General features: G+C 50.2%; 1 protein-coding gene across 7 annotated transcripts in view; it reads right to left on the reverse strand.

Moving 5' to 3' along the window:
- The window catches only part of Prdm2 (PR/SET domain 2), a 117955-nt gene that overhangs the window by 2822 nt on the left and 90965 nt on the right, over nt 1-24168 (reverse strand). For all 7 annotated transcript variants that reach the window (XM_008856052.3, XM_008856051.3, XM_008856048.3 and 4 more), the window contains one exon: nt 603-746. In XM_008856052.3, coding sequence (XP_008854274.1) covers nt 626-746 — 121 coding nt within the window. In that variant the 3' untranslated portion in view covers nt 603-625. The remainder of the gene's footprint in view (nt 1-602; nt 747-24168) is intronic.

Here is a 24168-nt window from a genome sequence, read left to right on the forward strand (position 1 = left end):
CAGTGCCTAGGGAGGTGGTCCCGGATTGTGTAAGAAAGCAGACTGAGCACAGGCCAGAGGAGCAAGCCAGTAAGCAGTGTTCCTCTGTGTTCTGTGCTTCTGCTCCTGCCTCCAGGTTCCTGCCCCGAGTTCCTGCCTGACTTCCCTCAAGGACGGACTGTCACTTGGAAGTGTAAGTAACAATGCAATGAGCCCTTTCCTTCCCAAGTTGTTTTTGGTCTGTGTTTTATCACAGCCATAGAAAGCTAACACACCACCAATGTGGTGACTTCAACACTAGATTTTGTCCCTCACAATTCTGAAGGCTGGACGTCCCTGTTTACAACATGTAAAGACTGAGGCTCAGAGAAATTAATTGACTTAAGGTCCTACAGCCAAGTGTGGCAGAGCTGGGGTTTGAACCCCAGTGTTCAGAGTGTATATTCTCAGACACCAAGCCCCCTCTTAGAGGAAGCCTCATGTTGGGCTCATGAGTCCTCGACAGGCCATCTCTACCATGTGATCATGTCTCTCTCCCTCTCCCACCGACTCAAGACCCAGCCCCAAACCCCACCCCCAGCCCCAAGAGCCACAAGATAGTGCCTGGGCCCGCTGCCTCCTACCTGTCAGGGAGCAGGTGAAGGGTCTACTCTTTGAAGAAGGGTCCTTGGAACTGGGTTGCAGCAGTAGCCTTGACCTTTCTACACTGTCTGGTGATATACGAGGCTGTTGTTGGAGCACACCGGGATGCTAGGCGGAGACTGTAGCTGTACAGGGGAAAGAACAACACACGTCATCACCAGGAGCCTACAGGCATCACAGGAGGGTAGATTTCAACATCTATCCATTGTCACCAGGGGCCAGCCTGGGAAAGGCTGGCATCATGGAAAGGTGGGTTACCTTTGCTGACCACACCTCCCAGAATCAAGACAGACTGGTATTTCCTGGACACCAGCAGGCTAATTGCCTGGTTTCAGCAAACAGGGCATGAACTTTAACCATCAACGTACATTTTGCCACATTCAATGCACCATGTCTTTCTCATCCTCAGAGGTGATAACAGTCACCCAGGTGAGAGGTGTCCATCAGCCCAGTTCCGAGATAACTCAAAGGCAGACCATCATGTGACCCTCCTCCAGTGTCCTGAAGGTGAGCTTGGACTTGACCCTCTCTGATTCCACTTCACACCTGCCTCTCCATTCTTTCCCCTGCCAGACCACAGCATCAACAAGCAGAAAATGCCTAGGGATGTGTCTCTGTGCCAAGGTATACACATACACCTCAGTGGAAACAAGAGGGGCAACCCCCCCGGCCACCAACATGAGTGGTACACTGGACATCCACCCAGCCTCTAGTATTCCACGCACCTTTGTGTCAGATATCTGGAGAGGTGATGGGAATTCCCAACACAAAGCCCGGGACCCTTAGACAGGGTACACCCTTATTTTCTATGACAGCCTGTGCAATGGGATTCCTCTTTGCAGAGATTTTTTTAAAGTATATGAAAGATAGCTGACCCAGCCCATTATCCACTCGCTCCCTGCACCCTGATTTGTGCTCAGCTGAGATCCCACCTCCTCCAGGAAGCCTGCCTTTTCTGCCTCCTGGGTGAGCAACCGTCCTGCCCGCCTCCCTGGCATCAGCTCCTAGGCCTCCCACCCCAGCATGCATCACACCGAACAGCAATTACAGAGTAAGACAGCCGCCTTCCTCCTGAGCACAAGAACCCACAGACAGGCCGTGCCTTCCTTACCACTACTGTACCCTTGGCTTAGCACACCAAAAGAAAGAATAATGATGTGATACCAGCAACCCAGGAGGCTGAGGCAGGAGGGCGGTGAGCTCAGGGCTAGCCTAGGCTACCCAGTGAGACTCAGTCTCTAAATCCAAAAGACCAACTATAGGGGTGCTCACTGCATGCCTGGGCTGTGCTTTACACAGAACAGCTACCTTCTTCCTCATACAGTGGAGTTGGACACTTTCCATGTCTAATTCACAGATGGGGAGATGGAAGCACAGACCGCCTGTGTGATCGTCACTAACTCACTTCCTGTCTCTGCACAGATCAGAAAGTGAGCAGTCCTTGGGTCAAAGAAGCCAGGCAAGGGGAGATGGAAGGTGTGGAAGGCAGAAGCAGGCAGGGTGAGCACTTCCGGGTTCACCTGCTCCAGCTGTTTGCCTGAAGCTAGCTCTGCCCAAGTGGCAAGAGATAAGAACAGGATCAGCCACAGAGCTGGCACACAGCAGGCTGTGGGTCAGGGGTGTTTAACAAGGGCATGTGCTTGGCAATGTCTGGAGATATTTTGGTCATCACTACTGGAGGGAGGCGCTGCTAGGGGCTAGGGGCATACAGTGAGCAATGTTGGGGAAGTTATGCAATATTCCACAATGCACAGGGCAGGCCCTACAGCAAACTAGTAATGCAACAGGGCCCTTAACCATGTGGGATATAATCCAAGTGGGGGCTCTCAGTGGGGACCTGGAGCTGCAGACAGTATGGAGGCCCATACACGCTATGCTTATTCCCATATACATGAGCTGTGGTAAAGTCTGACTTATAAATTAAATTATCTGAGCATAGTGGCTCATGCTGTTAATATCAGCACTTGAGAGTTGAGGCAGGAGGATCGCCTGAGTTTTGGGCCAGTAGTACATAGTGAGTTCCAGGCTAATCGTGGCTAGTGTGAGACCCTGGCTGGAAGAAAAAGCAGGAGGAGAAAAAGGGAATATAGAGGGGGAGGAGGGGAGCTTAACACTAAGTAATACAAAATAGAACGATTATATTATACTGTAATAAGAGCTCTGAATATTCTCTCTCCCTCCCCCTCCCCCTCCCCCTTTCTCTCCCTGTATTCTTAGCTTTTCTCTTAAAGGAAGCCTTTACGGCTTCTCTTCGGCATCTGTTACCACCTTTGTGTATTTATTAAACATTTATAAGTTGGCCTCCTGACATTGAAGTCCTGCGGGCCCCCACTTCCCTCTCTGGAGGGTCCTCTCCTCCCTCTACATCTATTGAATCCTCTGCCTCCTGCAGCCACAAGAACCACAGCCATTTCCACTAGGGGATGCACTTCCTCCCAGCCCAGGGCATCCACCTGGGTGGAGTGTGTAAGTTCCCCATAGGAAGGGGAACACCTAGGTATACTGCTTGGCCTAAAGGAGGGCAATTTCAGTCACACTCACATGGCCCCCACTAGGAATCCCAGATTTGTTTCTGGGAATCCTACATTTTCTTTCTTGGCTCTCTGGATCCTGCACTCCAGGAGGAATGAAAAATGACTTTATATTCATTTCATGGATTAAAAAAAACGGAGACATGATTTAGGAAGAGGGCTAACTGTAGGGATTGCACTCCACAGCTGTGCTGGTTGCCAGGCTACCACCTCCATGTCTCCCATGAGGCAGGACCCTCCTGCAGGACATCCTTCCTAGCCAAGAAGTCCACCGCTTGTCAGAGAACCCAGCGGCTGCCCGGGTCCAAGAGGCTGAGTCTGAAGCCTGCAGGCAAATGTCACCTCATGACCTCAGGTAAGCCTGGGAAGCTGAGATCTGAACTTAGCTCTTTCCCTAAGCCTGTTAACTCTGAGTGCCACTCTTCCCAGATGCCTCATCCACAGTCTCCTAGGAATGATCAATGCCCAGGCCCAGCCCACATCTGGCTGTAACGCCAGACCCACTGATCAGAAACCAGTTCCATTACCTTGGACCCCTGGAAAAACCTTAGACCCAGATCCCGACCTGAACTTGTGACACACACCTGTATCCTTTTCTTGACCAGCATTCTCTTGAGATGCTGAAAGTCAGATTTATGGGGGGTTTCCTGTCTTCTACCTCTGCTGCACCCACCTGTTGGGGGCTCCATCTGGTTCATCTTCCTCCCTCCTTTACACCATAAACCAACCTTCTCTCCCTGGGTGTCCTGGGATGTTCCTTCCTCACGCCCTTACTGGCTCCCCTCCAGCCAGTTCTGAAGAAGTATGACCTCCTTCCCAAAGGGCACACTGGATCACGACACCCATCTACTGCACCTATCCCTCCCACCACTCACAGGACAGGTCCACCTTTCTTCATACGTAGGGTTCATGGTGTCCGGACCTAATGACCTTGCTGATTTCATTCTCTTCAGGGCTCAATTACCCTGGCTAAGCTGGGCAGAGCTCTCTTTCTGGCCTTCAGCCCTGGCTAATCATGAGACTGTGGAGAGGCCTGGGCTGCTTGGTGGGCCATGACATCAGAATCTCTAGGGGTGGCATCAGTACTGCAGAACTCTCCAAAGATTCCAGCATGCAGCCAAGGCTAAGAAGTGCTGCTCTGGGCTGGGTCAGGGTCTCCCAGCATGTGTCCCTCTGCAGGAGGTCTCCCAAATATCTGTGACTGCTGGATGGATGTCAATTTCCCCAGAGACGGCGTGGCTTAGAAAGGCAGAACGTGGTTGGGCCTAGCTCATCATTACAACCCTTGGCATCTAATGTTGGACTGAACTTAGGAGCGATTCCAGGGCTGGAGAGGCAGTTCCGTCTGTGAAATGCCTGTCTCGCAAGCATGAGGACCCGAATTCAAACCCTAGAACCCACATTAAAAGAAAAAGCAGGGCATGGTAGTAAGCTCCTATAATCCCAGCTCTGAGGGTGGTGGGGACAGGTGGATCACTGAGGCTAGCTGGCCAGCTAGCCTACCCTACTTGTGGTTTTAGGCTAATGAGAAACCCTGTCTCAAAACACAGGTGAAGGGTGTCTGACAGAGGACACCGAGGTTGTTTTCTGGCCTCCACACACATACGCACCCCCATGCACATGTGAACCTGCACGCACATACGCACTCCCCCGAAACATGTGCATACATGAACAAACACACACACACGGGCATTTTCAGACTCTATTCCCTCTGCTCAGGCTCTCTCAGATCTCCAGATCTGCACCTATTTCCCTTAAAGGGCTCCCATGGATAGCCATCCATGACAGTTGGTAACATTCGTGACACATGATTCTAAACCCAGGGCATCAGGAAAGACTCAACAACTTCGGTAGCAACTGTTTTTTGACTGTAAGCAGCACAGAGTCACGCTTATGAGCTTTTCATTCAAGTGACGAACTTCTTCAAAATAAAGGTGGGGCGGAGGTGCTCGCGCTGTGATCCTCACGAGCTGGGTTTGCTCAGGAAGGTAGACGACGGAAGAACCCACGCCCTGTCTTCCCGAAGCTGTGCTTCAGGGAACCAAGTCATGTACTTGAAAGTGCCGGGGTCTCCTACAGAGCACTGTTCACCCTACCTATACAGATGGGCAGGATGGTGTAGAAGTCACCCCCAAAGCTCCCCGTCCACACCTGACTCGAAGGCAAGGACTACAAACGGCAACCCTCAGAGACTAAATTCCAATTGTTGGATTACTTGATCGTCTGAGGATGGTGCAGGGGTGCTGGAGCCTGCCACATCCATTCTGTTCTCCAACCATTTCCATCTCCCAGGGCTTCCTGCCTGGCTGTTTCCTCTGCCAGGACGCTCTTCCCTCATAGTTACATGGCTCCCCCTCCCTGCTCCAGGTCTTCTCTCGAATGTCTCCTGTTAGAAAGGGTATCTCACCCCTCCCCGAAGAGCTACAGGAAAGCGATAGTTGCTGGAAGCGGGGGTGGGGGGGTAAAATGTTATTCAGTCATGTGGCCACTGCTCAGCTGCCCAGGCTCCGGCAAATAACCCTAAGGAAACTCAGTGAGTCACCAAAAGAAATGACAGAGTGGCATTAGCTGGGAAGAGGAAAGGACCAGAGAGAGTGGAAAGGTCCAAGAGGATAATAGGGAGAATAGGATCAAAATGCATTATATACATAGATGAAAATGTCATAGGAGTCCTGTTATTATGTATAACTAATATATTTTAATAAAAACCAAACAGAAACTATAAACTCCCTGCCCTGAATCTCCATCTCCCAGGCGGCCAGTGCCCTTGCCTGCGCTCACTGCGCACACATGCTCAGTGCTGACTCCCAATTGCCTCTTCGGGAGGTTCCTGGGGGCTGAGGTCCTTCCAGGGCCCGCTTTGTGACTGACGCAGACCCCAGCAGCCAGGCCTCCATTTGCACACACAGGGCAGTGGTTACACGTTTGCTGGGTGAACAGTGTGCCTGCTGTGCGGGAAGTGTTTTATCCACAGGAGTTTTACTGAGTGCGAGTCCTGTTTGTGCTCTCACGGTGGCTTTATAATTAAGCCCCTGTGACCTGGAGAGGAACCGCTCAGAGGGAGTGTGATGCCAGGACTCCATCTCCCAAATGACCACGTTCCTGTTCAGCTCTCAGGATTTCTGTGAAATATATCCAGGTATGATGACATGTATACAAGAGCTGGGAGTAAGGCCGGGGCTGGGGAAGACAGAGGTGACTCAGGGCACAGAGGAGGAGCCAGGTGCCAGGGCTCTCGCTCAAGTCGCAGGCAGACAGCGGCACACAGGCCCCATGGGACTTAGGTCTGCCTGTTTGTCCTGGACACCTCTAATGAGGTGGTGGGGCCCCAGTGGTTGTCCTGGTGGCCCAGCATCCCCAGGCCTCAGGGAATGGGGAACTGGGGAGACGGTGAGGTCAACCGTACCTGAGTCTCTCATTCCTGGTACTTCCCCAGGGACAGGGGACAGTTGGAACCAAGAAGAAATAAAGCCACAACAACAAAAACCACAAAATAAAGAACAACTTACAACAGGGCTGGGGATGTGGCTTAGTTGGAAAAGCGCTTGCCTAACATGCGAAAAGTCTTAGGTTCCATCACAGCACACCATAAAACCCAATGGGGTGATGCATACCTGTAATCTGGAAGTGGGGGCAGGATGATCAGAAGTTCAAAGTCATCCTAAGCAACAGGGCGAGTTCAAGGCAAGCCTGGGGTACATGAGACCCTACCAATAATAAATAAATAGATAAATAAATAATCAATAAATAAACTTAAAATGGGCAAAGGGCACCAAATCACTGGACAAGAAATTTCAAGTATGAACACCACGGAGTGGTATTAACAAAGGATGGCAGGTGTTACCACCTTCAGAGCCCAGACTGGGTAGTGAAGGAATATGTCATGCCAAGAACAACCAGAGCACCCCACCACAGCTGCTCCTCCCACAGCTCCTGAAACCTGGCCATATACCCCTTTTGAAGCCATCTTCCGAGCCCCAGTGACACGCAGCAACTATTGCCCAGCACAGCAGAGGGCCCAAGGATGTCAAAGCCCAGTACAGTGCTCTAGTGCAGTACACACACAAGGTGCTTCCTCAGACCACAGTGATCGCGTGTAATCATGGACAGAAATGAGGCACGGATGGGGCTGGAGAGATGGCTCAGCGGTTAAGAGCACTGGCTGTTCTTAGAGGACCAGGTTCACTTTCCAGCACCCACGTGGCAGTGAACAACCATCCATCCATCCATAACTCCAGTTCCAGGGGATCCGATACCCTCTTCAGACCTCCATGGACATTGTACAACACAGGTGCACAACATACATTCAGGCAATACACTCATACACAAAAAGTAAAAATAGGAAGTAAAAATGGTTTTTAAAAATGAGGCAGAGGAGGAGCCTGGTAGTGCATGCAGGGCCGGCGAGGGCTGCAAGGTGAAGAGAAAGGCCTCAGGTACAAGCAGTCTGTGAACCAGAACTTGAGGGAGATGGGAGAATCCATCTCAAAGACACTTGTGCCCCTGTGTTCTCACAGGTGGGAACAGTATGTGCAGAGGCCCTGAAGTGAGACCATGGAAACCATGGAAACAGTGACCCCACAGTCATTCACCGTCAGGAGTGAGTTCAACAGAGGAGGGTAGGAAGAGAGACCAGGTCAAGGGAGGAAAGTAGGTGAAGGGTCTGGAGGACAGCGGCTGGCTTCGAGCGACAGATGCTGTCAAGGGCACCAGGGGCAATTTTGACTTAGGACCCTGCCTGCTGTGCCCCTGTTCACACCTCTTCCTCCTGTGTCAAGTACATTGGGCTACACACACGGGAACTCTTATCCAACTCTATAGATTCTCGGATTAGTTCATTTGGAGTCAGTGTCAGAAGTGGTGTATTCTGTTTTCTATATTTTGAGGTAGAAGGAAAAAGCGGAGCGTGTAGGAGCCGGTGCTGAGGGAAGATAGGTCTAAGACCACACTGAAATTCCCTCAGGGCTGGGCAAGGAGCCAGCTGCCACATCCAGGCTCATCAGTCAACGTCTCCCACCGTGGGCACCTCCTTATGCTCCAGGGAGGCCCTTCCCATCCACACAAAGCGCCCTCCCTCCCCCAAGGCTGGGAGCGGGATGGAAACAGAGAATTGGGAGTAGGCACCACAGGAGTCCACTTCCAGGCCTAGTTCTGCCCTGACTTGCTGTGCAGCCTCTATGAGATTCCTCTGCCTCTCTGAGCCTCAAGAGGTTCACCTGCAGGGAGGAAGGCCAGAGACTACTGGGCCTCAGGGCCAGTGAGATGGCTCAGCAGGTAAAAGTGCTTGTGGTACAAACCTGAGTTTGATCCCCAGAACCCACATAAAAAAGGCCAGATGCAAAGGCCGGAGAGATGGCTCAGCAGTGAACGCTGACTGTTCTCACAGAAGACCTGGGTTTGAATCCCAGCACCCACCTGGCAGCTAAAAGCTGTCTGTAACTCCAGTTCCAGGGGATCCGACAGCCTCTTCTGTCGTCCGTGGGCACTGCACAACACGGGCGCACTTAACCTACATGCAGGCAATACACATATATACATAAAATTAAAAAAAAAAAAAAAGCCAGATGCAGTGGCACAGGCCTGTAACCCCAGCATGCCTGTGAGAAGGGAGGAGGAGATGGGAATTACCCAAAATTTACAAGTCAACTAGCTTGGTAGGCAGCACTATAGAACAAGAGAGACCCAGCCTCAAAACAAGGTAGAGAACCAGCTCTTGAAGGCTGACCTCTGACCCTCACGTGTGCCACAGCATGTGTGCTACAACATGATACACGTACACACACACACACACACACACACACACACACAAATTTCTTTTTCAATTTGATGGTTGTGATTCCTTCAGGATGAGACAGCCGGGGCCCCTGGGGCCCCAGGGATGCTGGGGAGGACTGATGAGCTGGCATGTAGAACTTGGGCTCCTCCTATGGGTCTCCTCACTTACTCTCCCCTTTAACCTACTCACCCCTTTAACCATGTGAGGTTTTTATGGCTCAGAGGACAGCAGCAAAGGGTTAAGTGGCTATCTGATTGGTCACAGAGCAGTGGGGGCAGACAGGGAGGCAATTCAAAGGCTGAAACCACCTCTCCACCAACAACTTCCCTTTCCTCCAAACAGCCCTGAGGAAGGCCTCAGGCCCAGGAGGACCCTGGTCTGGCATCTTATTCACCCACAAGGCCCACCTATCAAGCCCTGCCCTGTGAGGCTTCTGAGCCAAACCTGTTTGACCTGAACTCTAAATACCCACTATGTGACAAACTCCTAAAACCTGACCCAGTTATCAGGAAGGCCTAAGGACCTCAGTCAAGGAAGCTGCCAGCTGGGACTCTCCTGTGAGGATAGCATCCCTTCCAGCCAGGACAGGAAGGGGCTGGCCTAGTTTATGTCCAGAGGGTGCAAGCAATTTTCTCATAGCTATACAATGTGCTGTTCTTGGAAAGGGGTCTGCCAAGGGTTTCTGACTCACATGGACAAGAAGAGCAGGTGAGGTGTAGTCCTAGGGCACAGGAAGGAACCTTGGGAGGCAGGTAACTGTATTGATTGGATGGACAGTTGCCACCTGTTCACTTCTTACCCACGGAGCCGTCGCTACCCTGGACACAAAGCGGTGCTCAGAGAATGACCCTGGGACAGTAAGGAACAAATCAGCAGCCAAGTGCTCTGTGCAACTGCAGTGCTGGTCCACAGTCTGGAGAGCCGAATTCTCCCAAGGACCTTGCTTTTCAGAAGGTTCCACACATTGCTAGAGACATTTCCAAACCATGGGACAAGGTGCCCATTTTTACAATTCTGTGACCCCATCTACTGTCCTAAGAACCCACCCCCACAGACCCTCCCCACCCCGCCAGTGCCACACTCCTGTTCCAGGGACACTCCCACAGGGACCTTATCACACTGCCTGTGAGGTGTCCCAGTCAGGGCAGAGGAGCCTTAGCCAGCAAAGGAACAATCCCTCCAGCTTCCCAATGTCCCCTCCGTGGCCACACCTCTCCACACCTCTCTCCTGTGACCCATGGGCTCCAGAACGCAACTCAGTGCCCTCCTTCCACCTCCTGCTGAGCCAAAACACACCACTTGGAGGGACGTCAAGAAGAAAACACAAATACATGTGTTAAGAATGACAATCATCAGAAAAGCAGAGTCTCAAGATGGGAGGCCCAGAGAGGGATGTCCCAGGACATCATGTGGGAACACTCTTCAGCAGTGAAATCCTTTGAAGAAGCTAAGACATCGTTAGCGTCACCACCCCATCTTACAGAGATGAGCTTGGGCGAAGATGAAGTCAGTGCCAAGGACAGAGCTCGACCTTCATGGGGTTGGCTGTTGTTGGTACAAAAGGGTCACTTAAGTCTATGTGGCATCACTGCTGTTTCCAGGACTCTCAGAACTTGATGTCAGATACCAGGGCTGAGGACGGTACGTCAGGAGAGCAGGCCCAAGGCTCATGTAGTCCTTTCTGCTCCTGCTTCCACAGAGAAGCCCAGGCATGCTTGGTTGGCAGGGTGTCCCAGGTACAGGGGTGCCACAGTCATAGGAAAAGCATACCCACTATGTGTCTGCATGGGCATCAGTCAACAGGGATAGTGCCACCTGAAGGGCAAGGACATCCTTGGGGGGAAGCCAGGGCCAGCCCTCAGCTTGTGTGCCTTCCCCCAAAGCCCTATCCCGTCTGGCACCGACCTTAACAGTTCAAACTACTAGACAAAGGAGATGGTATAGTCGCAGGTCATCAAGCCTACCTTGGGCTGCTCAGCCTGATCCAGGCCTGACTACTGGCCACTCCACCTGCTCACTGGGTAGAGGCCTTCCAGACAGGCTCCTCCAAGGTAGGGACAGACAACCTGGCCCTGGCAGATGCTACTTGGCATTTAGGGAACCCACAGGCTTGCAGCCAGATGAAGGCAGGTGTAAAATAAAGTCCCTCTCCTGTTACCTTCAAGCTACCCATGCTTGCTGATTGTGTGCTCTCAGACTTATTCCCTGCAAACAGCATGTAACCTCTAAACAACTGCCATCCTGGTGGCCAGCACGTGTGTTTATTATATACCAAGCGTCTGACATCGAATAAAGAATTTATTCTTCACAAGAACTGCAAGATGAGACTTTCATATATGGAGAACCACGACAGAGAGTTTATACAACTGGCCAGAGAGCCAGGATTGAAACCCAAGCCATCTACCTGCAGAACACAGGCTTTTGATGCCCAATAGGCATGTCTCCGAAGTATTTCTGAGTTTCTTACATGGTGCCGAACACTATAAACCTCCAGGTGTTGGAGGCAGCTTGCCACTGACCACAAATGTACTTCTCCATTTATCTGCCAAACTGGCTGCCCGTATTCTGTATTGGGACTGCGGGGTGTAGCAGGGAGCTAGGCCAAAACACCTTGCATGCGCTGGAGAAGTTCTCCAAGGAAAGTTCTCCAAGGAAAGTTCCAAGGAAGTTCTCTCCTCAGAGGCCAATGATGAGCCAAGGAAAGGAGCACATTTTTAGGCAACACAGTCATACATATAAAATAAAAAGAATAAAATAAATAAAAAATTACATGTTTTTATTATGTATGTGCATGAGTGTTTTCCCTGCATGTATGTAAGTGTACCAGATGCATGCAATGCTTGAGGAGACCAGAAGAGGGCATCAGATCCCCTGGAACTGGAGTTACAAATGGTCGTTAGCTACCACGTGGATGCTGGGAACTGAACCCAGTTCCTCTTCAAGAACAGCCAGTGCTCATAACCACTAAACCACCTCTCTAGTCCAGAAGGAGCACTTATTAAATAAAAGAGGGAGGGAGGGAGGGGCTGGAGGGAGGGAGGGAGGGAGGGAGGAAGGAAATGTGTGTGTGTGTGTGTGCGTGTGTGTGTGTGCGCGCGCATGCGTATGCAGTGGAAGACAGGAGGACAGCCTCAAGTGCCCTTTTTCAGGTGCTGTCTACCTTGTTTATTGAGACAGGATCTCTCCCTGTCTTGAACTCACTATGTAGTCTAAGCTGGCTGGCCATCAAGCCCTAGGGATCCACTTGTCTCTACCTCCCCAGTGCTGGGATTACAAGTGCAGCATTGACCCTAGCTTTTCTACATGGGTTCTGGGGATCAAAGTCAAGTCTTTGTGCTTATACAGCAAGCTCTTTACTGACGGAGTTATCTCCCCACTCCCAGATGACTTTAAGCATAAAAAATATTATTTTTTAAATTTAACTATTTTGGAAGGAAGATTTCTAAAATCAGCCCCAGGAGGTGACATGTCTTGAATTTAGGGTCTACAGCTTGGCATGTACGCTGCACCATTATGCAGTATTGTCCTGTGGGCTCCAAAATTAAAATTGCCACTTATTAATATTGACCAACCAAGTACCTGTCACAGTGGTCCTCAGCATCCAGGAGCACTGGCTCCAGGGCCCCCAAACGATGCTGAAGTTCTTAGATGTCCAAAATGGCATCATATTTACATATCGTATAGTTGAATTATGACAAAAAAATTCGTATGCGTTCACTGAAGACATACTTTTCTCTTTGATTTTTTAAGTTGGTTTTTTGAGTCTCATGTATCCCAGGCTGACCTCAAACTCACTCTATAGCTAAGGATAACCTTGAACTACTGATCTTCCTGCTTCTACCTCCTACCTCCTGGGATTACAGATGTGTGTCATCATGCTCCATCCCTGTTCCTGATCCACGTTGGTTCTACGTGTGGGATGCCCAACTCACAGCTACAGAGGACCGAATGTGTCTGACCCTGTGTTCTCTAGACTCTGGGAACTGAGCAGTCAGCCAAACTGCCCTGCGCTTTGCTCCTAGTAAGACGTATGTTCTCCGAAGGAAAGGTTACTAACTTCGGAACACACATTCCAAAACACTGTGGTTCCTACTGAGGAGGAAAAAAGGATGTCGCGGTTGCCCAAGGACAAAGGACCAGATCACAGGAACTGTGTGTACGTGTGTACTCCAACACCTGGGTACAGTTTCTTATGCTCTGACCTTGAGCTCCATGAACACAGGGAATACACTTTGCAATTGGCTTCTATTTACCTCGTTCTTTTAATCTACAATGTGGGGGTGGGAAACATGACACAGGAGTGACTTCCTATCAAGGAAGAAGAGACTCTGGAAAGGGTCACTTCTGTCCCCCGAAGGCCACTTAAGGGCTAGAGGCTTTCTGCGGCTTCCCAACCCCATTGACAATTCTCACCTGACTCTTTTGTGCCCAGACTCCAAAAGCAAGTCTTAGGTAAGTGGATTCAGAAGGTTTGCAAATTGGAATAAGTTTGGGGTTAAGAGCCTCATTGGACATACCTCACTGGGCATGATGGTGCACACCTTTCATTTCAGCACTTGGGAGGCAAAGGCAGGCAGATCTGTGAGTTTTAGGCTAGCCTGAGCTACAAAGTAAGATCCTGTCTCAAGGAACAAGACAAACCAAAACAAACAAACAAACAAACAAAAAACCAATCAAACAAACAACTAGGGCCTCCTCTTCAGGCCTTTGTCTGAACCCTGAGTAACAGCTAATCTTGTTCACTTGGGGTCTTTGTGGCAACAGGGCTAGGTTTAGGGTCACACTCAGCTTGCTGCACAAACAACTTTTCTGATGGAAACTGCCTGCCACACACAGAGAAACAGAGCTTGAGGAAAGGGACAGGCAGAGCATCTTCCCCGACAAGGGGTCACATGCACTGCTGGGCAGGTCCCACTAGTCATGGCTCTAGGACCAGAGAATGCCCACCTACGCAAGTCCAGTAGTGTGGACTCAGTACAAAGGCTCTGCCTAGACTGCCTGCCACCTCCATCAGACGTCACCTCAGCTGATGCTGCATTCTGCTCAGGTCTCTGTCCCTGTGGGTAGCACCTCTCCTTCCCCTATGGGGCACTGGACCACATGATGGGTCTGACTTCACCTAGTGAGCCTAGGGAGGCAAAGCACAAGGTCTGGAGTCTCACTGTCCCTGCTCCACCAGCAGCAGCCTGAATGACACCTACCTTTGCAATGCAGTGTCCTTTGACAAAGGCTCGGGGGGAGGGGGCATGGAGGCACTCGCACCTGCCTACTGGAGGAGTACCTGCCCCATCAGCACCCTCTTCTCCAGGGGCCACTGGAAGCAGGAAGTCCACGATAGTGTATTCCTCAAACCTTCCCTAAACTCCATCTGGAAACACATGGCTACTTGCATCCGCCAACCTTAATAAACACACAGCCACGCTGCCAGATCCCAGTAGACTCAGCTCCTGACACTCCTGACAGCTCTCCAGCTCACCTGCCTGGCCACTGTACCCTCCTCTGGAATACCTTCCCCACTTTCCTCTGCACAGAGGGGTCATGGGAAACAGCCCCCCACAGTTCCCATACCTGCCTCCAGTCATTTGCTTCCCACCAGGACCAGCCCCCCTCCAGATACCCCCAGGGGACTCCCCTTCCTTCCTCGCTCTCTCTAGCTGCACTGGCTGACCCTGACACCATGGCTTCCTCCACATTAGACAGAAGCCCATGCTGGCCTCTCTTGCACCTAGCCGCGCTCCTCTGCTCCCCCATAACCACGCTCCTGCCAGTCGCTGTACCCTTGGCCCCATTCAGCCAGGGTTTTGTTCCCATTTCTCTCTGAAGCTCCCCTGTCAAGGTCACCAGTGACCTCAAAGTTGCTGTCAGTTATCAGTCCTCCCTATACAAGGCTCCCTCCTGAGGGACAGCCCTCCCCCTCCCCTCTGCCTCTTCTTTCTCTCTCAGGCTCTGCAAGCTCTCCACAGTGAAGGGCCTCAGAGCAATTCCTGAGCTCCTCCTCATCTAGGCCCACTCCTCTGCCATCTCAACCCCACAGCATCAGCCCATGCAGCCAGATGACTCCCGAATCCTCGCTCCCATGAGGTCATCAGCACATGTCCCACAAACAGGTTCCTACTGGTTCCCGCATCATCATAGAACATCTCCATCTGGCCATCAGGAGGCTCAGACCAAAAGGAGAAAGCAGATGGGTGTGCACAATGCTCCTCGGCCATCCCTCGCCTGGCCGAGTGCGCACCACCCCAGCGTTACACACACCCTAGCCAGCTGCCAAGTCTCAGCCCGCAGCCGACTGCTGTCTAGCTAGTCTGCTTCTACCCCTGCCACTTCAAGCCTCTCAGAGCAGCAGAGGGATTCTCTCAAAACATAACCAGCACATCAGTCCTTCCCTCCAACCCTCTGGTGACCTCAACTCACCTCAAGCCTAGTCTGCAATGGCTGCAGCATCAGACACAAGTTGGCCAGGGTGATCTCCCTGACCTCCCTTCCCGCTGGCTCCCCCCCAGTCCCCGTCTTTGTACCTGCTGTTCGCACTGCCCAGTGCCTTCCCTACTTTCAATCTGCTCGAATCCTTTGGTTGTCAGTCTTTCTCTGACCTGTGTATTTAAACTGGGTACCCCCATTTCACTCCAAATTTCCCCATTCCCCTCTCCCTATTAGACTCTCGACAACAGTCACTCTCTGACAGTCTATGTATTTGTCCGCCATAGACTGTGTGTCCTGTAAGTATGAACAATGCCCTGAGTACTGTTCACTGCTGTATCCTCTGGCACCTGGAGCAGCATCTGGAATAGAACAGCATCTGGAAGCTCTGCCCTCCATGGATGGACAGACACACAGATGGATAGCCAAGGTCTATACTGCTTTTCTTGACTCAACTGTGTCCACAACACACCATACAGAATTTCCCGTTTCTAAAATGGTGTGGAGACTTCACTTACCTAACCAATCTGAGCATAAAGTCTCTGGCTTCTACCTTTCACCCCTCCTCCTACACTGTGTGTGCACAAGCATGTTTAGGGCTCCAAACTGTGGATGTGGAGGCCAGAGGTGGCCTCGGGTATCTCCTATGGTTTCCACCTTAGTTTTTGAGACAGGGACCCCCACTGAACCTGCAGCTCAGCATTTCAACTAGGCTGGTAGGCCATCAGGCCCCGGGATCCACCTGTCTCCGCTTCCCCAGCACCTGGGTTACAGACCTGTATCGCTCGCTCTATCTGGCTTTCATGTGTGCACCGGGGATCTGAACAAGCTTACACAACGAGCACCTTATCCACTGAGCCATCTTCACTGCCCCATGCATGTTATGAATTATTCCTCATTCACACTGCAATTTTAAAAGCAAATTACTGTGTGCTTTTTCTAAGCATTCAACTGATTTTCCAGTTCTTATGAACACATCTGCTTTCACTAATTTGGATAATATCTAATTAAATCATAAAAGTACAAGAATAAATACAAGTGGTATAAATGATTGGCCCTGGGCACAAACTTCACTAGGCTGCTGGGAACCAAACACCAGGACTCTCCCCATGAAGGCGATCAGGCTTTCCAGAGGCAACAGGATGTACCCATTGATGGTATGCTGGGGCTGCAGTAAAGGCAACTGAGTGTTAACTGTGTCATTCTCCCCACAATTGGTATTCTAGAAAAAGCTCATAAAAGTTTCCGCAGCATCTCCACTGACCCTCCCAGGTCCTGTTTTCCAAGTTTTCTCATGCCAAATGCCCCTTAGACAACAGCGGACACGTCAAATGTGACTGAGCAGACCTGTGTGTTACCTTCATCTGCAGGACCCACATCTGTGTCCCTTTGATTTCATCAGCTGGTTTATTGCAGCAGCTCTGACTCACAGACGTGATGGCGCAATCTCCAAGGTGAGTGACTCCAGGCTGCCAATCAAGTTTTTGGAACCATGTTCAAACGCAGCCCAGCCAAGTGTAGTAGTGTTGTGAAATCAACCAGACTGGAGACTAACAAGGAGCTTCCTAAAAGGCAGGCACAGCGGCACAAGCCTTTAACCCCAACACCTGAGAGGCAGAGGCAGGCGGATCCCTGTGAGATCGAGTCCAGCCTGGTCTACATAGCGAATTCCAGGCCAGCAAGGGCTACAGGGAGACCCTGTCTCAAAAAAAAAAGAAAAGAAAAGAAAAAAAAACCAGAAGACACAAGAACAGCATTCACTAGAGTGCATTCTGGGTGGCTCCCCTGGGAAGGGGGAGCCCCTGGGTGTCAGGTGCCAGGACACAGGATTAATGTAGGGGTGACCCCATTTTCAACCCCAAAAGTTTAAAGGACTGAAAACTCTGAAGGCAAGTGTGGCTATCTCCACTCTGTATGCTCAGGGTTACTGAGGTCAAGATCTGCCTGGGAGGATCTGGTCTGCGCCGTGTGCACGTGCACAGAATACGAAGGGAGTCGCACCACTGCCTCTGAACTAAGGACCAGAGGAGCCGTAATGACCAACCAGCACACTAGTACACACTGCTGTTTACTGATCAGAGTCACAGATTTAATTCATGTATGTGTGAACGCAGGTGTGTGTGGAGGCCAGACAACCTTAAGGTCATCCTCAGGAACACTGGCCACCTCTGAGACAGGGTGGCTCTCACTGGCCTAGTGCTCGCTAAGTAGGTTAGACTGCTGACCAGGGATCCACCTGACTCTGCCTCCCTGTGGGTTCCAGGGATCGAACTCAGATTCTCATGTTTTCAAGGCAAATGCTTTACCAGCTAAGCACCTCCCCAGCACAGCTAAGCACCTCCCCAGCCCACACTACGCATCCCTAACCCCAGTACTGTCTCAAGGAACTAACCCATTAGCTGGTTTGTCATCAGCTGTCACTAAAGAAGTCCTTTCAACTTGATTTTAACTGCTTGTTTATGAACCGCTCCAAGAGTCACATTTTAAGCCAAACTGTCTTCAGTGCTATAGCCTGGAAACTTTTCTTTTCCTTTTTCTTTTTATGCCATTAGTCCACAAATACTGAGTCTGCATAAGTACTTGGAGCTGTGGTGGGTCCTAGGGTAGCATGGTGACCATGCACAGGTAGAGAGGGTGCTGTACCAAGTCATTCCAAGTCATGGTCCAAAGTCCGTGTTTCCTCCTCAGAAAAAGGCAGACAAGCCGGCCGGTCCTTGTTCTCCCTCAGTTCTGACACTGGACACATCCTGACTTTCAAGCTGTCCCAGCCTTATCTGTCGGTAGAGGGCCATAAAGATTAAGGGGACTAGAAGTGAAAGCGTCCGAGAACTGAACAACGCTAGACCAGAAAGAGAGGAAAATACAAGGGGGGTTGGGGGAGGGGGAATTTAGAATTAAAACCTGAGAGAAATTAAAGAGTAATACATCTCTGCTACTGTTTTTCTTTGTAAGATGGAAAGAACTCCAAAGTCTCACCACGACTCACTTGGGAAGCTGAAATACGGAAGATTTCAAAGTCCCTCCCCAGAGGTTAAGGTTTAGTACCTCTGGTACTTTTCATAAACCACCCAGGTAATTGTGGTACAAGGGTCCACCAAGTGACCTTCAGTATCCTGAAGTGCAGAGAGGAAGTGGTATTTTCTCAAGCTGAAATCAGAAAGGCCATTCAGACTCAACGAGCAATATACTCTCCGCCCCCCTGACCATGGGTCACACACGATTCAGAGTCACACCAGTAAGACACCTGCTGGCAGCTGGCACTAAAGGGCTCTGATTTTAAAATAGACAGAAGGGTATCAACATTTCACTAACAGCAGTGTTGAAGTAATTTTGCACACCAGCTACTTTAATTACAGCCTCTGACACGTCTACCTGCACTGAAATGGTCATCTTTTCAGTGAACCCAAACTCACTTGCAAAGCTCAAAGCCTAAAACAGGAAGATGGTCACAGCACAGAACACACACCTGCCAACCCACACACTATTAGAAATTCTAAAGCTTCCACAGTCATCAGAAGAGACACTGAACCAGGGACATCCAGGGGCCCCAGAGGACCAGCCATCAATACTGAGCCACCAGTTAGTCCCTGGCACCAAACATAAGACTTATCCTAAACACAAATTAAAGACTGTGAGACAGTAAAGGCAACTGCTCTGTGTAGAACTAAGATGCTATCAACACCCAGCACAAAGGGCTCACAGCACTGCACCCAAATGTTTATCCTCTCCATCACTTAGCTAACGGATTTGGGGGGGGGCATTCTCTTGGGGTTGCCTACCTCCTTGTCCCCAAACAGCATTGGCAGAACCTCTGTCTAGCTGCCCACCAGATTGATCCGAGCAGGCCAGGAGCGCAGACCATGCTGTGATCTGACAGGCAGGAAAGGAAATGGCAGCGATGCCCTTGTAAAGGGAACACTGTATCTCAAGTCTCTAGATCTGGGTGTGGAGACAGGGTATGCTGTGTCTTGCGTGTTCTGAGGGCTTCCCTTTTCTATGGTGGAGTATTAGCTGATGGATACTGGGAGCCATCAAGGAAGGATGAAGGAAAAAAAAAGTCCAGGAAGGAGCTAATGGAATGTGACCACTGCAGTGAACACCTGGGTGGCACTCTACCTTCCCGCATCCAAGGCCAACAACACTGAGTCCTTCACCCCCTATTTCACCCCAGTGGGGTCCCCAAACCCAGAGTCCAGCTCCACACAGGACTGTAGATACCTGCTCCCATGTCCTTACTGACCATGGCTTGGGAAGGTTGCTAAGAACAGGAGTTGGGTTTCATGCTTAGAAGAAGCCAGGACCTGGCTCTGTGCCTCCCTACCAAAGCACTGTAGACAAGCATCCTCCACAGCCAACACAGCAGTCTGCGCTGCTCCCAGGCAGATTTCCCAAGCATGCACAATATGGATTTCTTCCAGGAAGGCCACTGTGGACCTCTAGCTCTTTCAGGTCCTCCAGGTGAGCTTCCCAGTAAGCCAGGCCTAGGCCTCCTTATTCTTAGGAAGAAGCCTCTAAGAAGATAAAATGGAATGTGACCATGACAGAGGTCTCCTCATCTCTTCACTCGCTGGAGACCAGGTGCAGCACACCAGATTGAAATGTGGCTGCCTGGACTAGGTTCCCGGCCCTACTTACTAAGTGTGACCTTTGGCAAACTGCCTAACTTCCCTGTGCCTCAGTTTCCCCACTTGATAGACGGGGGACATACAAGCACTTCTGTTTTCTGAAGACTACGGGGTAATACAGGCAAAACCCTTGAAACAGTGGCTGCTTGGAACCCTCCAGTACTAGAGAGCATTCTTCCAGCATTTCTTTGGTTTGGCGTTCTTTGGTAATGTATTCACGGTCGTGTGGAACTAATGAAATGTTTCTGAACTGAGTTTTCAAAGATTTACATTTGGCTCTGAGGTTCAAGGCCAAGAGCAAGAGGAAGTTACAGGGAGCGGTGGAGTAAGAATGAATCCTTTTTCTTACTTTGACTTGGGGAAATATTTCCTGCTGAACACGTTGCTTCTCTTGTTCTTATGGTGGGGGCGATGGGGGGGGGCAGGACACATGCCTGCCAAAGGAGGAGGAAGCCAGGCCACTAACAAACAACCAGCTTTGGCCCGGCTGGCAGCAAATGGTCCCCGGTGTCACTGGCAGCAGAGCCAGATGAATCACAGGCCACTTTAGAGTTCTCTCTGGGCAAAGGAAAGATGGTGAGGTCATGCTCTAGCCTTACTGAGCTCTCGCGTAACATCATACATGGCTTATCTACCTTGAGCACCAGCAACAACTTTTTGCCAGATTCAAATTGAGATTCGGGAGGACATTATTCAACAGTAACAGTGACAGCAGCTAACAGCACTTGCTACAGCAGGCAGTGTCTGTGTCCTCCAGATGTACCTGGTCTGTGTACCTCCAGATGTCTTCACAGTGACCATTTGTGTTCATACTAATCATCTCCATTTTACAGAAAGGAAAATGGCCAGAGAGGTTGGGTAATTTGGAGAGGTTCAAGTTTTACAAGCAGGGAGTGAAAAACCAGGATTCAAATATTTTATTCAACAAATATTTCTTGAGTAGTAACAAGACAGGCACTGTTCTAGGTCTGGAAATGCACCCTGGACAAAACACAGCTCCTGCCTGGGCAGCAGTCTTTCTGGGGGTGGGGGTGGGAGTGACACACACCTGAACAGTAAGGCAGAACAGAGGAACAAGGGTCACAGTTGGAATCGTCCAATCCAGTGAGGTGTTCAGTCACTTTCTGGGAAGGATTTTTCTCTTCTCTTTCAGGGCTTTTTTATAAGTGCCAAACCCAGCATGTGCGAAGCCCTAGGCTCAATCCCCAATTCCACTGAAGCAAAGCATTTGTCTCTGCAGCAGACTTCTCCAAAAGTTCCTCTGTGAGCACCATTAAGACCATCACCAGGCATGGCCTCCTCTCTCCACCTGGGCCAGATCCTAAGCCTCCCTGGCAGTTGCTAAGTGGCACCTTCTAAGGCTACTGGGGCCACTCAGGTACCTGACACTGGTGCTGACAGTCATTACGAGGCCTTCCTAAGATTCCATGGTCATGCACTTTCACAGTCACAAAGGGTGGAGGCCCAGCTTTGCAGGGTGGGCATCCCCGGCCTGGCCAGTAGTGCCTGTTACTAACAGTATCCAAGAGAGCAGTTTTAGCCATTTCTTCCCTCCACTCCACTTCCTGAAATGAAACCAGGTTCTAGACATGAAACCAAGTTTGGGACAATCACATCAGCATCAGCCTGCATCAGGAAGTTATGTAAGTGACTATCACTCTACAAACTCAAGTCAACTAGGTGACTTCATGCTGCAGCTGGGTATGGCAGACCTGGGGTCAGACTCAGAGGTGTCAGTCCCACTTACACAGGTGTGGGACATGATTCAAGCGCCATCACCTCTCTCTTGGTTCTCTGTAATGAGAATACTATTTCCCTCAGGTGTGAGGGGAGTTCAGCAAGTCAAGCCCTGTAACACACTCAGTAGAGACCCCATGCACTGAACAGTGGCTACTTCAGCTCCTCCACAGGCCTGGCTGCATCCCAGGGGTCCTCTCTAAGTCCCAGGACCTAGGACTGCTCTCTGGCTCCAGGGCAGGATGCAGAGAGGAGCCCAACAACTGATAACCCACACTGAAAGATGTTTTCTTAGTGGCCACCAGAATCCCTGCAAGAGCTTGGCTTAAGCTTCACTAAACAGTAATGGCCTGGAAATGCAAGCTGCACGAGAGCCTTCCTATAGTCTAGCTGGTTGGCAAGGGTGTGGCTGGGATGGCAAAAGGCAAGTGAGGAGAATGGTGCTGCAAGGAAAACTGAATCCATATGAGGCTTCAAGACCTTCCTTCCAGTGAAGAATCTTAAAATGTACCTTGGCAAAATACTGCTTTAAATTGTGACTGTTCTTACAAATTGTTGTGATTATGTATCCTAAGGCTTAAATACCCTCTTGCCACTAACTTACCTGGGTAGCAAATTTCAGGCCTTTTTCAAATGAGTCCTGATTAAAATTTACATTAGACTAATGCTAAGACTCAGTAGATATCGAAGTCCAATTTATAGTACACAGCAGGCTTCTGTCTAAACACTGATATGGGAAGACACCAAGCTTAAGTGTGCTCCTGCTTAGAATATAAACCCACACCTAATAGTCCCAGAGTCTGTTGCTCCCTAAGCAACACTCCAGTCTCTCTCCACCCAGTAACTTGCGGAGCACCTAGCACAGGACCCTTGGGAAGGCAACTTCTTTACTGGCTTGCTGCTGATTTGGATGAGGGAAAGTACATTTAGACATTAAAGTTTTCCCTAAGATGTTTGTGTTCCTTGCAACTTCTGCCTGGATCTCCTATCACTTTGCAACAGACTTAAAGTCCAGCTGGGACCAGTGAGGCAGGAAATGCAAGCACACACAAATCCTATTACTATAGAAGGTAAAGTTTTACTCTAATACCAGTATTTCCAAGCCCCTCCTCATGGCTCAAAATTGAACCTGATATTACATCAAGTAATTTAATGCAGTGTCATTATGCGGGTTCCCCCCTCACAAATTTTCATGCTTACTCCAGAAAGTACATGAAGCCTACACAGGCCTTCTAGGCACTCATCTTCTATGTTAAAAATAGCACCATGGGGAGATTTGACTATGCACGTTAATGCACTCTTTGGGGTGGGAGGTGAGCCTGGACCATGGGGTTTAAATAACCAGCAGGTCAGGGTCATCTGGCGATGTCCCAGGTGTCTGATAACCCCAGCTTTCCTTCTTAGAATCACTGCCAAATCCAAAGGGCAGGATGCTAACGAGCTTAGTTTTACAACAATGAACTGGGTTTTTGTTGCAGTCACCTGTTGATGAGGCGGGGGTCCTTTAAGCCAGTGTGGACAAGAACTGCCTGGTGTGGGAGGTGAACAGAAGCATTTTCTTTTTTCTGTGATAAGGGAAACAGGACAGTCCCTTCTAGAGGTTCTGCTTCAGAGAACTGCCAGCCAGGGACACTCCGTTGGCCACAGAATGTTCTGTGTTCACTAATGCGCAAGTCTTTAGTAGAGAAGGTATCAAGGCCTATGCCTGCACTTAGAAGAAATGAATGAAGACTCAGTAATATGTGTGCGCCTTCAGGACAGTTACGTCCCTGGCCTGCTAATCATACCAGCCTTCCTCATGGTGTGATGATCAAGAGGCCAGTTTTAAAATGCTAAGCTGTTCCTAATACACATCAAGTGCCAGCAAGCCTTGAATTTACCTGGAGTTCGTGAGATCAACCCTAATACCTCTAGGAGAGAAAGAGGCAGATGGGAAATGAAGTGAACCAGGAAAATGGTGAGCAGTAGGTGTGGGGCCTCAAGACACCAGCAGCTTCCCAGCAGTTTGTCTTCCCTGATCACACCACTCACAAACCCCAAGTTTTGTTCCATTCATTTTTTTTTTTCGTTGTGTACAACTGGATGCTTTTTAATGGTAGAAATGTCATCTTTACCCTCACTCTGAATCTCACTGCTATTATCTGGTATTACCCAGTACTCGAAGTTCCTGCTTGTCGGACAAGGTCTGCGGCAGGGAGGTTGTCAAGGCACTGGTAGGAAGTGGTCCAAAAGGACTGTGTCTTGGAATGAACCCAAGTCTGGGGAGGCAGCCACTGTCCTCTCCTTGTCCTGCCTCTTCGCCTTCAGGGCCTGCCCCCACTCTTTGCCACCAGTGCACACAACTCTAAGCCCAAGGCTCAGGGTTCAGGAGTGACTCTCAGAGAGCTTTGGTTCTCCAGCCCAGTCCTGCACGATGACCATGATTATGTGTGACACCAGAAGGCCAACAACTTGCAAG

This window comes from Nannospalax galili, unplaced genomic scaffold, assembly GCF_000622305.1.
Source record: "Nannospalax galili isolate Female #2095 unplaced genomic scaffold, S.galili_v1.0 scaffold1028, whole genome shotgun sequence".
Classification (NCBI taxonomy): domain Eukaryota; kingdom Metazoa; phylum Chordata; class Mammalia; order Rodentia; family Spalacidae; genus Nannospalax; species Nannospalax galili.